Below are 17,340 nucleotides of genomic sequence, written 5' to 3'. Positions count from 1 at the left end.
CTGCCTTATCCCCATCTGACCTCCTGATGAACCTATGCCTCCTTTGTGGTTCTCTGAAATGTCATTCTTTCTAAAGCTAAGTGCTTTACAGTCAGACAGACCAAGCTTTGAATCTTGACCAATGAATTCCCCTTGATCTGTTCTGTCAAAGGGGGACATTTATAGCATGCCCTTCTCAGAGGGCTTGTGAGTATTGGAAACTGCTCGGTGCCTGCACACACCAAGTGAGTGCAAGTAGCTACTTAGGTCATCCAGCTGTTACCCAGGCCCCACAAGAAGTCAGCTAGGAGATCCTCATTCTGTAGTACTTTCCCCACATTTCTATTGTTGCCAACAGGGCATTATACTGATGTTTGTGAGTCTCTTTCCCTCAATAGATAAGAAGCACCCTGGGGACAGAGATGGCCCATTCATCTCTGCACTCCTGACATCTGGCACACTACCTCCCTACATCCAGTGAAGACAACAGTGCCCGCAGTGTGGACATGTGCAGGGCTGGGCACTGTGGCCAGAGCTTTACACACTTCCTTTCATTCCCCATATCACAACCTACAAGACCAATATTCTACTTCCCATTTTGGAGGTAGGGAAATTGAGCCTCTGGAAGATTCCATTGTATGCTTATGGTCTTAAAGTCTGTCATTGGCAATTCTGAGATTGGAACTGAGGCCTGAGCTACTGGGAGAGGAAGGTCTTCCCTCTGCCATGTTGCTGCTCACATTTCAGGCATGTGGAAAACTTTTACAGATAAGTTTGAAAGTGCTTTGAGAAATAAAGCACCATGCAGGAATAATGGAATATTCTGTTGTTTCAAATAGTTGATGCAAAGGGACTGGGATTATGGGTATAGTGTGTGGTTCTCTTTGCCCAAAAATAAACTGTGAACTGGATGTAAAAATCTGTGGGAGTTGTGGCAGTGGGAGAAACTCTCAGTCTCACAGGAGAATCCATGGGAGAGGCCCACAGGGTCCTAGAATGTACACAAACCCACCCACTGCAAATCAGCATCTGAAAGGGTACAATCTGCTTCTGAGAAGTGTGGGAAGTGAGGGAAGTGTTGGAAAGTGGGGCTAGAGCAGAGCCAGCAAGTGATACTGTTCTCTCTGACCCCTCCCCCACAGATAGTGCCACAACACAGCACAGAGGGTTGCCCCGCCCTGGTGAATACCTAAGGCTCCACCCCTTACAACATAACAGGTATGACAAGACTAAGAAATATGTCTCAAATGAAAGAACAGATCAAAACTCCAGAAAAACAGCTAAGCGATGAGCAGATAGCCAACCTATCTGATGCAGAGTTCAAAACAATGGAAATCAGGATGCTCACAGAACTGACTGCATACAGTCGCAAAATGAAGGAACAAATGAAGGCTACCCAAAGTGAAATAAAGCAAAATGTACAGGGAACCAACATTGAAGGGAAGGAAACTGGGACTCAAAGACATTCAACAAGAACAGCATGGAGAAACAAGAATTCAAAAAAATGAGGAGAGGCTTAGGAACCTCTGGGACAACTTTAAACGTTCCAACATCTGAATCATAGGGGTGCAAAGAAGAGAAGAGGAAGAGTAAGAAATTGAAAACTTATTTGAACAAATAATGAAGGAAAACATCTCCAATCTAGTGAAGGAAATAGACTTCCAGGAAGTTCAGGAAGCCCAAAGAGTCCCAAAGAAATTGGACCCAAAGAGGAACACACCATGGCACATCATCATTAAGTTACCCAAGATTGAAGATAAGGAGAGAATCTTAAAAGCAGCAAGAGGAAAGGAGAGAGTTACTTACAAAGGAGTTCCCATCAGGCTATCAGCTGATTTCTCAAAAGAAACCTTGCAGGCAAGAAGGGGCAGGAAAAAAGTATTTGAAGTCATGAAGGACAAGGACCTACATCCAAGATTGCTCTATCCAGCAAAGCTATCACTTAGAATGGAAGGGCAGATAAAGTGCTTCCCAGATAAGATCAAGTTCAAGGAGTTCATCATCACCAAGCCCTTATTATATGAAATGTTAAAGGGACTTATCTAAGGAATAGGAGAAGATCAAAAACTATGAACATTAAAATGACAACAAACACAACTATCAAGAACTGTTTTTTTTGTTTTGTTAAAAAAACAAAAACTGAGCAAACAACTAGAACAGGAACAAAATCAGAGAAATGAACATCACATGGAGGGTTTTCAGTGGGAAGTGGGAGAAGAGGAATGGGGAGAAAGGTACAGGGAATAAGAAGCATAATTGGTAGACATAAAATAGATGGGGATAGGTTAAGAATGGTATAGGAAACACAGAAGTCAAGGAACTTATATGTATGACCCATGGACATGAACTAAGGGGGGGAATGCTGGAGGGTTTGGGGGTGCAGGGCAGGGGGAAGTAGAGGGGGGAAATTTGGAAAACTAATAGCATAATCAATAAAATATACTTTAAAACTAAAAATAATAAAAAATAAAAATCAAACTAAGCAAACAAGAAGAACAGAGACAGAACCATGGATATGGAGAGCAGTTTGATGGTTGCCAGATGGGAAAGGGGTGTAGGGGAATGGATGAGTAGGTGAGGGGATTAAGAAGTACAAATATGTATTCACAGAATAGCCACAGGATGTAAAGCACAGAACAGGAAATGAAGTAGCTGAATAACTTATAGGCATGACCCAGGGACATGAACAGTGGTGTGGGGATTGCCTGAGGGAGTGTGTGGTGCTGGGTCGAAGGGGGAAAAATGGGAAAAGTCAGGACAACTGTAATAGCATAGTCAATAAAATACAATTTAAATAAGTAAATAAATAAAATCTTTTTTAAAAAAGAAAAGAAAAAGGGAAACTACCCAAATGTCCATTAATGGTAGAACTGTTTAAAAAAGTGGACTTTTTCTAAAATGGGATATTAAACAACAATGAAAATTAGCTACAGCAATATGTTGCAACACATCTTAGAAATATAACTTTGGAAAAAGAAGTCAGATATTACAGAATAGTAAGTTATTTCAAAGAACAGAAGCAAGTAAAACAGAATGATTTCTTTCAGGATATTTCCGTAGGAGGTAACTATAAGTAAAAAGAAAAAAGAAAAAAAGAAATGAACACCAAAAAGTCAAGAGGCTGGGTTTCTTTAGGGAAATGGACATGTACGAGGAAGTCACTGGGGTGCTGGCACTGTTTTATTTTTGTGACTTGAATAAGTGGTTACAAAGATGTTTTCTTTTCAATAATTTCTTAATCTGTAAATGTATGTCTTATGTATTTTTCCATGTTTGTTATTTCATAATAAAAATGTTTAAAAAAGGAAAAACCCACATTGATGCAAGGCTCATTGAGTGTTTCATTTGGATCTCTGAGTACTGCTTAATAAACTAATCAGACTGACTGATAATTATTACTACCAACAGCTCACACACAGAGACATACTAACCTCAGAGAACCAAAGTTGAAACAGTCAGACCACAGTGCATCGACTCCTTAAAATCCTACCCAAAGATTGTCATTGCAACAAGCCACTTCTACCACACCTGGTGAAGTTCGGCTGCAGAATTATTGAATATACGGTGGTTGAAGTATAGTACTTGGTGATGTGGTATTTAAAGAGTGTCTACAAAGCGAGGAGAGAAAAAATTTTATTTTTGTAGTTAGGATTAAAAATATTGGCCAGTTATTAGAATTTTAATTCTGATCTCTAGGAGAGCCCATTTATTAATTTGTTCATTACTCCAGTCTACATATATTGACTATGAGTGTGTTTATGGACAGAGAGAGTAGAGTTGATGAAAAATGAGAGGCTGATAATACAGAAGAAAAGATGTATTGGATTACAGATGAGTAGAGAGGAGCTCCAATAGAAGAGCCTGGGGAAGAACAGGACCCAACAGCAGTGTGAGGAGGGGCTTGAACCTTAAGAAGTGGAGAGGCAGGTCTGCTGAAGCAAAGCATGTGGTGCGTGGAGACACAAACAAGCATTTTCACGAGCAGGGAAGTAATTTGAAGGGTTTTATGCAGGCAACTTCCATTGTCACCATGATATATGCACAATAACAGCAACTGTAACCAGTTACTGAGTGTGTTTAGGTGCAGGCCTCAGAGCTAAGTACTCTACACACTCTGCCTGTATCATCTCAATATTCCCAACAATTTTATGAGGTAGTAACTATTAAAACACCCATCTTACAGAGGAGGAGATTAAGGCTCAGAGAGGTAATTAGACCACTAATAAATGTCAAAGGCGTGAGAAGAAACTAGAACCATCATATTCCAAGTTTCAAACTTCATTAACTTCATTAACTACACACACACACACACACACACAACCAGCTACCTGGCTCTGGAGGAGCCAGGAGACCTGAGCTTGTTCTGGTTGCTTTAATTTTTCAAAGTGTATATTCCGAGTGATTCTGATACAATGACTGATTCAGCACCTCACAATTTGAGAAACCCAGAACCTGGGTCATAATAACCAATGGGCTTCTTTGTTATATAAACTATTTCTCAGAAGGGTCCAGCTTTTGAGCTTGAAACATGAGTTTCTTCTGGGAGTTTCTTGATACTGAAATATTAGTCTTCTTGCCTGTACAATGACCTTAGGGTCAAATGGGGACAGATGCTGGATGAATGCTGTAGACCCTGCTGCCCATGCTTCAGACAAGACACCCAAAGGCAGCTATCATCCAGCCTGGATCTGATAGGCACCAGAAGACATCACACGTCTTCAGCGGCATTAATTTCCTGCTAACTCCAAAATACAATGGCCTCAGCCTTGTAACCACGGAAGGACGTGATCAGGGGTTGGGGAACCTGGGTTTCAGATAGTGCCCCGCATTCCCTCTGTGGTTTGTGTGGGACTCCAGACTCACTCCCACCCCAGGCCCCAAAGGTACACCACATCGTGTTTCCTGGTCACATGCAACTTCAACCGGTTCAATCATAATAATACTTAAAGCTAGGAATATTGGATTAAATCTGTTGCTCTTTTTCTGAATTTGAATCTGTCACTGGTATAGTCTTGGGCAATGTCGGCAGCCATTTGGGGGTAATAAAGGATGAGCCTTTCTGAGAACAGCATCAAAACATAACAGAAACATCTGGTAGGTGGAGAGACGAAAAATCAAATCCAGAGGCCACTCAGCTATGTCTGAAGCATTTCTCTACCCTCTTACCGCTTCTGAGGGACCTCTGCATGCATAAGGTTTGGAAAAGCACAACTCAGCTCTCCCATTAGTAGGCTATGGCTTTGAGGAGCCTTTCTATTAGGAGGGAGGGGCCTGGAGAGCCATTCACACTCCCTCATTCCATCTCTCTTAGGGATGTGGCACACCCACAGGAAAGTACTAGCTAGGGGGACCTCTGTTCTGAGCTTCGGACCCAACTGTCCACTGAACATCTGATTTAAAATGTCTCTCAGGCACCTCAAACCCAGAGAATCCTAATCTCTCCTGCCTCCCTGGACTAATTTTTCACCAGTGTTCTCTGTATTTCAGTGAATACAATCACTGTCCAGGCCTGAAACCTGGAAGTCCACCTTGACTCCCCTGCTCCTACCTTCCACTTCTAGCGAGCACACGCTGCCCACTGCCCATTCTGTCTCCTAAAATCTCAAATGTGTTAAGTCCCTTCATGTCCCCAGCGCCTTGCCCAAGCCGCCCACTTCTGGCACCTAAGTTATTCTAAGACCCTCTAACTGGTCTTTCTAAACCTGTTTTTTCCAACCCATTCTCCATCTCCTCCTTTGAAAAGATTCAGTGATTTTTTCAAAATACAAATCTGATCAGGTCTCTTCCTTCTAAAAACTTTTCAATACCTCCCCATTGTCTTCCCAGTAAACTGCACTCTCTATACCGAAGCCCACACAATCCTATGTAACTTGGGCCCAGCTCATCTTCTCAGCTCTACCTGCTTGTCCCTCACCTGACACTCTGAGTGGCAAGCTCTTCTCAAATCTCTGCAGTTCTGTGAGTGCTAATTTTATGTCTTTGTGCCTTAGCGTGTGTTATTCTGACTGTGCAGAAAACCTCCCTTTCCACCCCCATTTCCCCAGGGTTTTCCTGCTCAAGTGTTATCATTAGCACAGATACCCAGTGTCCACAAAACACCTCCTCTGCCCCCTGGTCTGGTCAATAAGATAGAAAATGTAGAGAACTTGTTCTTGTCTGAATATTACTAATTAGGGGAGGAGGAGGTAGGACAGATAAGAGGTTTGGCTTAAAATTGATTAAATGATTAAACCAAGGCTGTAGCTTCAGCCTCTAAAATTATTTATTTTAAGTTAAAGGCAGTGGCTTGATTCCAGGTATGACTTCTCGTAACAGCTCACGTTTGGGAAACCCCAGGTCTGACTGGCTTATAATGAGGGAGAAAAGAGGTTGTGTTGCCTCTGCTCACATTGCTAGAATATTCTGTCTTCCCCCACCAAATCCTGGAACCAGTGTAAAAGACACAATGGCTTGTCATCTGTGTGGCTTGCAGAATGCCTGCTGCATCCACCCGCATTTCCTCCACACCTTCTGTGAAGGTGCTCAGGCAGGACCTCCTTTGCCATTTGGAAACTTCTGTCAACAATCACCAGGAGTCCAGGCCTTCCTCTCTTAGACCCTCAGTGGTCTGAACCAAAGAGAATAGGAGGGAGAAGCAAGATGGGCCTAGTTCTACTTAGAACAACTTTTCCAACACGCATGCTCGCACACATGCTTGCACACACACACACCTTGCCCCAAATTGTGACCCAGCCTCTAAGTCAGTGCCCTCTTTCCTACGATGAAGGGAAGGAGGATCATAAAGCAAGTCCATGGTTGTGTTTTGCCATCTTGGGGAAGCCTGTGGTCCCACTGGTAAAGAAGATGACCATTGGGTCTGTGGTCTTTGACTTAATACAGGTGTGATCTGGAGATGCTGATTGACAAAGGGATTCAATAGAAAAGGAGAGAAGTCACATCTCCTGGATCCCAACCTCAAGGTAAACAAAAGAAGCAACATGAGGCTCAAGGTCAGAAAACGGGGTCTTGGGGTTTTATTGTTTGTTTTTGTTTTTAATTTTAGAGAGAGAGGAAGGGAGAGAGAAGAGAGAAACATCCATTTGTTGTTCCACTTATGTATGCATTCACTGGTTGATTCTTGCCCATGCTCTGACCAGGGATCAAACCCACAACTTTCATATATCCAGATGACGCTCTAACCAACTGAGCACCTGGCCAGGGCAGAAAACGGGTTTTGCGGACACTGAAGGAAAAACTGGTTCTCCAAGTTTGAGGCATCAAACGGGAGTTTATGGTGACTTAGATATGAGGACTGACTTTGAAGTCACGAACAATCTAACAATAGCCAGGGGGGAGTGGGGAGGGGACAGTGAGGAGAGGGGATTATAGGAACTACTACAAAGGACACATGGACAAAATCAAGGGAGAGGGTGGAGGTGAGGGAGGGAGGTGGGTTTGGCTGGGGTGGAGTGGAGGGATGGGGAGAAAAGGCAGACAACTGTAACTGAATAACAATAAAAATTTTTTTTAAATGGGGAAAATGCAGCAGATTTTTTAATTGAACAAACATTGAAATAGAACTTACTTTGTTTCAGAAAATGCTCTAAATCAGGCATCCCCAATCCCTGGGTCACCAACTGCTATCAGTCCTTGGCCGGTTAGGAACCAGGCTGCACAGCAGGAGGTGAGCAGCAGGCCAGCAAGCCAAGCTTCATCTGTTTTTACAGCTGCTCCCCATCGCTCACATTACCGCCTGAGCTCTGCCTCCAGTCAGATCAGCGGCAGCATTAGATTCTCAAAGGAGCACCAACCCTACTGTGAACTGTGCATTGGAGGCATCTAGGCTGTGCAGATCTTCTTATGAGAATCTAGTGCCTGATAACCTGGGGTGGAGCTGAGACAGTGATGCTAGCACTGGGGAGCAGCTCCAACTACAGATTATCATTAGTAGAGAGGTTTGAGTGCACAGAGACCATAATAAATCAATTGCTTGCAGACTCATATCAAAACCCTATCAGTAAGTGGCAAGTGATAATTAAGCTACATCTGGTGGCAGGCTATAAAGCCATCCCCTTCCCTCTCCTGTGGAAAAATTGTCTTCCACGAAACAAGTCCCTGGTGCCAAAAAGGTTGGGAACCGATACTCTAAATGATAGACAAGTAAGAACTCATTCAACCTTCAGAGCAATCCTAAGGGGCGAGTATGCCCACTTTGTCACGCCCACTTTGCACATGAGGAACCCGGGGCTCAGAGAGGTTAAGTGACTTGCCTGAATACATACAGCCAGCAAGTGGCAGAGCCAGGGTTCAAACTCAGTCTGATTCATAGACTGTGCTCTTAATCACACTACTGAGCTTGTTTTTCACACAAACTAACTTTACAGAAATTTAACCCCATAACCTTGGTGATGAAGGGTGGGAAAAGAAAGTGAAGGAGAATGAGAAATATATGTGTGTATCTGCCCTGGTGTACACTTGAGACCACAGATGAAATCTGCAGTTCCCTGTCAGCTTTGATGCTCAGGAGCTGCTAGACTTCAGAGTCTCCTGGGCCTGGATGATGGACAGTGCCAGCTTTCTGTGGTTCAGGCAAACTGCAGGCAGATAATCCCAATGCTGGGGGAAACGCTGGCTCTTGCTGAGAAATGCTACCATCCTGACTCTGGGCAATTTAAGGAATTTTTAAACAGTATTATTTATTTAACCTGTTTAAATTTAATTATCCAGAGAGGGGGAAGGGATAGTGGGGAGAAGGGTTTTCAGGAACTACTATAAAGGACACATGGACAAAACCAAGGGGGAGGGTGGAAGCTGGGGAGGGAGGTGGGTTTGGCTGGGGTGGGGTAGAAGGGTGGGGAGAAAATACAGACAACTGTAACTGAACAACAATAAAATCATAAAAATAAAAATAAAACAAAAAAATAAATTTAATTATCCAACTTTTAAAAAATATATTTTTCAAGTTATAAGAGAAAGCTTATGTAGAAAGTTACAGAGGTAGAAGTGAGCCAACTAGCTGTGTAGGCTCAAGAAACAAGTTACAGAGCAGGAGAAGGGCCCTTGGAGCTGAGGAGACAGAAAGGTGAAGGTTGTGCGCTAGGGGGTCAGGGGAGTGCTCCCGAGAGGGGCAGTGCTAACTCTCCAACTTCAGAATCCAGTATAAGATGTGACTTTGTTGCAGTGTTCGCCCTTTGGAGTTGAAGTAACTTTTTACTTTAGAAATGGAAGGGTTACTTCAAGAAGACAAACCCAGTGAAAATTCTATAATGTTATAATAGAATATTCTACGTCACCTCAATAAAATAAAAGAGAGAGAGAAAGAAAATAAACAGCATGGTTTGTTTGCAGATGGATAAAAGAGTTTCTGTGGAACTAACCTCACCGGGTGATCTGGTCATAAATTCCTGACTGGGCAGATCACGGTGAGTATATCACTTCCTGGTGAGTATAGTCAGAACCTGGCATATCACTTCCCCGGTAAAAGGCTTTAAGCCAGCCCTGTCCATTATTCTTGTGCATCTAGATTAACACACCCTTGAAATACAGAAAGTAATACCCCTTCTTAAAGGGGGTATCAACCCTCAAGACAGTATATAATCTTACCTATCCTGTAATCAGATCCCCACCTTGCTTGCTCCCACCTTCCTGTATTCTTTAAATCCCCTCCTTAATTTCAAATGCATGAAAGAAGCTGCAAAACTGATATTCTCTGGAGCATTTGAGATCTTGCTCCCTGGCGTATGGGGTCAGTTTGGCTCAGATACACTCTAATAAAACTTCTCTACAGGTTTGGGCATTTCTTATATACAGTGTGTGTGATACAAAAAATGCCTGAAGGCTTACAGAATGAGAGTTTTGGAGGTAGAAGGGGTCTTTCTTACTCCCAACTTTTCCCTAACTTTTCTTGCAAGGTGTCCCTAATGGTACCATCAAGAGGTTTGCTCCCAAATTCCCTGCCAGCCACAACCTCAATTTTTCTTTCAAGTTTCACCTTAAAGTTTCATTTTTAATCTCTCATTCAACGTATTCATATATATGTTTATATGAGAATAGTATTTTGCCGTGGCTGGTGTGGCTCAGTGGACTGAGTGCTGGTCTGTGAACCAAAGGGCCACCAGTTCGATTCCCAGTCAGCCCACTGCCTGTGGTGTGGGCCAGTTTCCCCAGTAGGGGGTGCGCAAGAGGCAACCACACATTAATGTTTCTCTCCCTCTTTTTGGCCCTCCCACCCCTTCCCTCTAAAAAAAAAAAGAGTAATATTTTGTATTCCCCACCTCTAAGAAGGTTGAAACACAGTAATCCTCTGACTTTACACATTTCCTTTGCACAGTCCCAGGGGTGATCATACTTTAGTGAGAGAAGCATAGAAGTGCAATGTCCTTATATCACATATAAAGCAACCTTAGCTAAGAGAGGGGAAGTAACTAGCCCAGGGTCACACAGCAAGTCAGTGACATAGCTGGGAAGAGTTTTATGAAGTCAGACCTGGTGAGTTTCCTACTACCAGCTGCTTGTCTACCAGCACTGAGGAGTGGATGACCTTCTTCCACCATTCCTCAGAGAGCACATTTATCAGACTGGAAACTCATTTAATCAGAGATTGGAAGTCCAGCCACCCTTTATGGCTGTGGTCAGACACCAGGAGCTTGGTTTTCAGAGCAGGACATTTAGAAGCCACAGAGTCCACCTCTGGGGCAAGGGCATCTGTGGCCACGGTGCTCTTGGCTTCAGACATGGTTAGTCAATAGAGAATGTCATTGGCCTTCCTCTGGGTCATCCCTGGAATGAAGATAATCCCTGGGGATGAGAAAGAAAGTTTTGCTTCCATTTTCTCTTTCACAGCCATGGGCTTCAGGCCTGGCTTATCTACCTAGAAATCCCCTAACTTCTTACTATGCAGACCAGCAGCATCAGCACCACCTAGGGTGTGAAATCGCAGCCCCACCCCAAACCTACGGAATCAGAATCTGCATTTTAATAAGATCTCCAAGTGATTCCCATGCACATTAAAATTTGGAAAGCTTGCCCTAAACTTTTCTACTCGAGATGGATGCAGCCAGTAGACAGGTGGACCCTACTTTGCACAAGTTTACATGGGATCTGGGAATATAGACGTAAGTAGGACAGTGTCTCTGACATCAAGACTACCTGAATTCTTTTTTTTTATATTCAGTTACAATTGTATGCATTTTCTCCCCATCCCTCCACCCCACCCCAGCCAGTCCCACCTCCCTCCCCCACTTCTACCCTCCCCCTTGATTTTGTCCTTGTGTCCTTTATAGTAGCTCCTATAGACCCCTCTTCCCACTATCCCCTCCCCACTACCCTCTGGTTATTGTTACATTGCTCTTAATTTCAATGTCTCTGGTTATATTTTGTTTGCTTTTTTCTTTTGTTGATTATGTTCCAGTTAATGGTGAGATCATATGGTCTACCTGCATTCTTGACCCCACTTTTCTCCTCCCACTTCCTCCTCTGTCAGTCCCTGTGTCCTTGTAAATCCCCTTTCTTTACTTCATTCCTCTATCCAAATGTAAACACATTATCCCGTGAACTTTCTTATCTTCCCTTCCATCTTCTATCACCAACAATTAGCTCAAGCCTTTGTGTGCACCTGTTGGATTCTAATCTCTCCACCAGATGTCTTGCCCTGAATCTTCCATATTATTCCCCGCTTAAGTTCCACAGAGCATTGACTTTCCCCCTTCACATTTCTTGTCTTCACTAACACCTGCGCCCTCTCTCCAGGAAAATACCACAGCACCCATTCTGACACTGAAGACGGTGCCCACTCTCCACCTTTCTCCCCCACGACTCTATTCTCTTTTTCAAGATGGCCATTCTTCACATAGACTACTCTTGACTATGAAACTTTGCATGTGCTGTCCCTGTTCTTAGTATTCCCTTCTTTCACTTCTACTCCTCTTTAATTGTGCTTATCCCAGAGGGCTCAGCTCATGCCTTAGATTTCTCATGGACCATCTCTTAGCTCCTCAGATGACATGGATTCTTTATATTCCCTTGCTGTTGCTGTTAACTTTTTTAAAGACTTTATTTACTCTTTTTTAGAGAGGGAGAGAGAGGGAGAAAGAGAACGAAAGAAACATCAATGGAGAGAAACATCAACAGGTCGCCTCTGCATCCCCCCAACCGGGGACCTGGCCTGCAACCCAGGCATGTGCCCTGACCAGGAATCAACCAGCAACTCTTAGGTTCATAAGTCAATGCTCAGTCCGCTGAGCCACACCAGCCAGGGCTGTTGCTGTTCATTTTTTATTCCAAGTGACCTTGATGGATTGATCAACTATTTTATTTGTGAGAGAGAGAGAGTATAAAACCAACAGCATGAACAGATTGCTGTGTGACCCTTCGACAACATGTGCTTCAACTGGAGTGATTCCAGAAAGAATCCACGAGTCCCGTACTGATTCTAAATTAGACAGATAGGTCTCTACAGAAGAATGCTAACTAATAAATGTAGAGAGGATGATATAAACAAAAAGTCCTCATGTAAAACCACCATAACAAGATTCAATTCAGTCAAGAATCATCAGTGGATACTCAAACCATAAGGTGAATGATAGTCGGGGAACAGGATCTTCACTCAGTCCTGTAAGTGTTACACCACAGATCACTGCTTACTAATTACGAAGGGGAAAGATGCCTCTACAAGGTGAGTACCACCTTTCTAATGAGATAAGACAGTAGCACTGACGAAAGGACAAAACAACTTCATACGCTCCCCAATGTGATGCACTGAAAAAGACACAACGGTGTCCTCCCACTGCTCCTGCTAAAAATGTCTACCATGAATGTAATCATAAAGCAAGAGTCAGAAATACAAATTTGGATGGATCTCCTGCAAAGCAACTGGCTTAGACACTTCCAAAATGTCATTGTCATGAAAAAAAGGCTAGGGAGCCAGACTGAGGAGACATGACAACTAAATGCAATGCATGACCCTCAGTTGAGTTTTGGATTTAAAGAAATGGCTCTTGAGAACCAAGATGGAGGTGTAGGTAGACACACTGCGCCTCCTCACACAACCAGAACTGACAGAAAATAGAACGGCAAGGAAGTCCGACACCAAGGAAATAAAAAATAAACATTCATCCAGACTGGTAGGAGGGGTGGAGACAGGCAGCCAGGGCAGAGAGGACTCACGTGGCCGTGGCAGGACCGAGACTGGTGGAGTGTGGGACCAACAGGGCAGGCAGTCTGACCACTAGCAGACCCTGTGGCCCCACATTCGCGCAGATAAACCGAGAGGGCTGGACTCAGAGTGGCGGAGAACGGGGCAGGCAGAGAGGCAGGTAGCACCCCGAGGCCCCACATTCGCACACAGATAAACCGGACAAACGGTGGGGAGCAAAGCAGACTGCGCAACCCAGGGCTCCAGCGCGGGGAAATAAAGCCTCAAACCTCTGATTGAAAATGCCCGTGGAAGTTGGGGTGGCAGCAGGAGAGACCCCCAGCCTCACAGGAGAGGTCGTTGGAGAAACCCACAGGGGCCTAGGGCGTGCACAAGCCTACCCACTCAGGCGCCAGCACCAGAGGGGCCCAGTTTGATTGTGGATAGTGGAGTGAAAGATTGGGGTCTGGTGGAGAGTGGAGTGGGCTCCATTGCTCCCTCTTGGCCCCTCCCCCATGTACAGCGTCACCCTGCCCTGGTGAACACCTAAGGCTACGCCCCTTAAAGTAACAGACACGCCAAGACAAAAAAAAAAAAAAAAAAAAAAAAGGCCCAAATGACAGAACACTTCAAAACTCAGAAAAAATACAACTAAGTGAGGAAAAGATAGCCAACCTATCGGATGCACAGTTCAAAACACTGGTTATCAATATGCTCACAGACTTGGTTGAATCTGTTCGAAAAACAGATGAAAAAATGAAGCCTATGCTAAGAGAAACAAAGGAAAATGTACAGGGAACAAATAGTGATGCGAAGGAAACTGGGACTCAAATCAACAGTGTAGACCAGAAGGAAGAAAGAAACATCCAACCAGAAAAGAATGAAGAAACAAGAATTCAGAAAAATGAGGAGAGGCTTAGGAACCTCCAGGATATCTTGAAACGTTCCAACATCCGAATTATAGGGGTGCCAGAAGGAGAAGAGGAAGAGCAAGAAATTGAAAACTTATTTGAACAAATAATGAAGGAGAACTTCCTCAGTCTGGCAAAGGAAATAGACTTCCAGGAAGTCCAGGAGGCTCAGAGAGTCCCAAAGAAGCTGGACCCAAGGAGGAACACACCAAGACACATCATAATTACATTAGCCAAGATTAATGATAAGGAGAGAATCTTAAAAGCAGCAAGAGAAAAGGAGACAGTTACCTACAAAGGGGTTCCCATAAGACTGTCAGCTGATTTCTCCAAAGAGTCCTTCCAGGCAAGAAGGGACTGGCAAGAAGTATTCCAAGTCATGAAAGGCAAGGACCTACATCCAAGAATACTGTATCCAGCAAAGCTATCATTTAGAATGGAAGGGAAGATAAAGTGCTTCTCAGATAAGGTCAAGTTAAAGAAGTTCATCATCACCAAGCCCTTATTATATGAAATGTTAAAGGGACTTACCTAAGAAAAAGAAGATCAAAAATAGGAACAGTAAAAATGACAGCAAACTCACAGTTATTAACGACCACACCTAAAACAAAAACAAGAGCAAACTAGGCAAACAACTAGAACAGGAACAGAACCATAGAGATGGAGATCACATGGAGGGGTATCAATAGGGGAGTGGGAGGGGGAGAGGGGGGGAAAGGTACAGAGAATAAGTAGCATAGATGATAGGTGGAAAATAGACAGGGGGAGGGTAAGAATAGTGTAGGAAATGTAGAAGCCAAAGAACTTACAAGTGTGACCCATGGACATGAACTATAGGGGGGGAATGTGGGAGGGATGGGGTGGGCAGGATGGAGTGGAGTGAGGGGGGGGAAATGGGACAACTGTAATAGCATAATCAATAAATATATTTTTTTAAAAAAGAAATGGCTCTCAAGGACATTACTAAGACAATTGAGGAATTTTGACGATAGGTATCAGGTAACTATATTGTATCAATGTCAGACTTCTTGTGTGATGAGTCACTTGTGTTCATGTGAAGGAAGTGTCTGGGATAAACCCAGCGTTTATGGGTTTTTATATGGCATTTACGGGTGTCACAATGCCTGGGACTGATTCTTAAATAACTCAGTTGGGGGGGAAGCTCAAGTATGGCTAACAGTTAACAATTGATAAATCTTTAAAAAGTAATAACACCTGAGATTGTGCAAGAGAAAGTTGTGTGTGTGTGAATGAAAGAGAACTATGACATTGCGTTTGAGTGTATGTGAGTGTGAGAAGGAGTAAAAAATATTTGAAGGAGTCTAAGAAAAAGACTATGAAGAAGAAAGAATGAAGGGGAAGAGAAAGCACCTAATATCCCAGGACCAATTGGCTCTGTGACATTCCTGAGGTCCCTAAAGTTCTCTCTGAGTGACTGACCTGTTCGGATGCAGCCCAAGGCCACAAGCCACCACTCAGGCACTCGAGGCAGAATCAAGGCTGTCCGGTCTCCCTGATGGAGGCTACAGGTCTGTGTGAAGACATTGGCTGCATGGCAGGTTAAGTCGGTTGCCTCTCTGAAACTCCACTTCACTTCATCTCCTTGCTCATTCACCCACCACAGGGCTGGGTTTGGGCCTCTTTTGCCTTCCTGGTCAACGTCACACACCATGTGTTACTTCCTGCTTCAAAGGAAAAGGGCACTTTTTTCCCCAACCCACTGTCATAGTCACATTCCAGCGTGAACATAGCTCAGGGACTGAGACCCCATTTTAAATCACTTAAATAGCCAAGAGAAGTTAGGGGTGGGGTGTGATCCAGCCAACTTCTGGTCTGCTGTAGCCACCTCCTCTCAAGTCACATGTGGCCAGCCCCTTTGTGATAGAAACCCACCCTTTGAAAGTCCTGTACTTCATGCTAGCCTTGCTCTAGAGACCTCTCTTCCTGCTGAGCCCAACTGTGTAGTTCTCATGAAAGCTACTATATTTTTAGATGATTCCAGCCCCTGCCCAAAGTTGATTGGTCTAGGGTTGAGCAGTCACTCCTTACAATTTTTTAATCCAGACTGGGCTACTCATAGTTCCCCTCCCAAATTTGTATGTGTGTGTGCTTGCTCCAGAACAGTGTAAAGGCAGTCTCTGGTGGAAGGCATGAAGTGCACATCTGAGGGACTGTCATGTGGAGATGACTGGTCTACATGAGAGAGGAAACCTGATGGGCAGAGATGTGGAGTTGAGGGGCAGAGGGTATCTCAGAGGCATTCGCATTGTTGGTTCATATTGTTCCTGAGGCCCATTTGCATCTCTTCCTCTCTTGTTAATATCTTGTCCTGGATTCTGTGAGCCAACAATTTGTCCTGCCTGAGATTAGTTTCAGTCACTTGAGACTATAAGGATACTGGCAAATATAAACCACCATACTCAGGACAGACGAGGCTAATGTCATAGCACATTCCCTACTGGACCGGGGTCTAGCCTCAGGGTCTTCCCCAGGCCAGCGTTCCAGGCAGCTATTACCAATCCATCAGGCTTGATCCATGAAGCTTCTTTGCCAGTTAAAGAAGATCCCAACAAATGCCCATAAAATGGGAGCAAAATCCTCTTTTATTAGGGCCCTTCTTGAAGTTTGAATGTAAAAATTGGCTTAAGCTAGAATTAATTTTTCCATGAAGCATCCGATTGACTGAGGGGAAGCTGCTTCACAAACAGCTTTGAGATTCAAGCACTTTATCGCCGCAGACAGTTAAGCCTCCTGTCTCTCAGTTTCAGCAGTAAGATAATACTATTTGACAAGAGACCCATAGAATAGATCAACAAAACTTGACTCATTTGTTTTCAAGCCATTTCGACCCGTAATAACCCAGCCTTAATTAACCTTGGTGCTGTCCTCAGGACCCTGCTTCACATTCCCAGTAGGAAAGCCACAGCCAAATACAAAATTCAGTTACTGTCTACAGAAACAAGCATAGACACATGAGAAGTTCACCCTTGAGTTTGCCTGTCAGCATGGGTCTTTAGGGCCACATAAATTACAATATGTCCCTTCCTTTTTAGTGCCTGTCAATCAACAGTACCATCTTTTGTTTGGCCAGAGCACCATTAGGAAAGAAAGATCCTGAGATATCAGCTGGTCCAGACCTGGCCTTCAGATGTATTTCCTTTGTCCCTTAGTCTTTGGAGGAAAAATTGTTTCATTTAAGTGGGCTATTCCCCAACTTTATAAGGTTCCCACCACTCCTTATTTTGCTTCTCCACTTACTGCACCTGTTCAGCTTCTGTGGGCATTTAAGCTTAAAACCCTGATCTAGGTCAACACCCCAAGAGGGATGGGAATTTCTCC

At 43.8% G+C, this 17,340-nt stretch overlaps 1 protein-coding gene across 1 annotated transcript in view; it reads right to left on the bottom strand.

Moving 5' to 3' along the window:
• Window positions 1-15,673, bottom strand: part of NPIPB6 (nuclear pore complex interacting protein family member B6) — a 37,586-nt gene extending 21,913 nt beyond the window's left edge. The window contains 7 exon segments of the mRNA XM_071220591.1: window positions 2,970-3,046; window positions 3,503-3,587; window positions 4,557-4,628; window positions 4,630-4,717; window positions 6,739-6,874; window positions 10,537-10,755; window positions 15,442-15,673. Coding sequence (XP_071076692.1) covers window positions 2,970-3,046; window positions 3,503-3,587; window positions 4,557-4,628; window positions 4,630-4,717; window positions 6,739-6,874; window positions 10,537-10,755; window positions 15,442-15,673 — 909 coding nt within the window.
• Window positions 15,674-17,340: the final 1,667 nt, after the last annotated feature.

This window comes from Desmodus rotundus, chromosome 1, assembly GCF_022682495.2.
Source record: "Desmodus rotundus isolate HL8 chromosome 1, HLdesRot8A.1, whole genome shotgun sequence".
NCBI lineage: Eukaryota > Metazoa > Chordata > Mammalia > Chiroptera > Phyllostomidae > Desmodus > Desmodus rotundus.
This window is presented reverse-complemented; position numbering and strand designations above follow the sequence as displayed.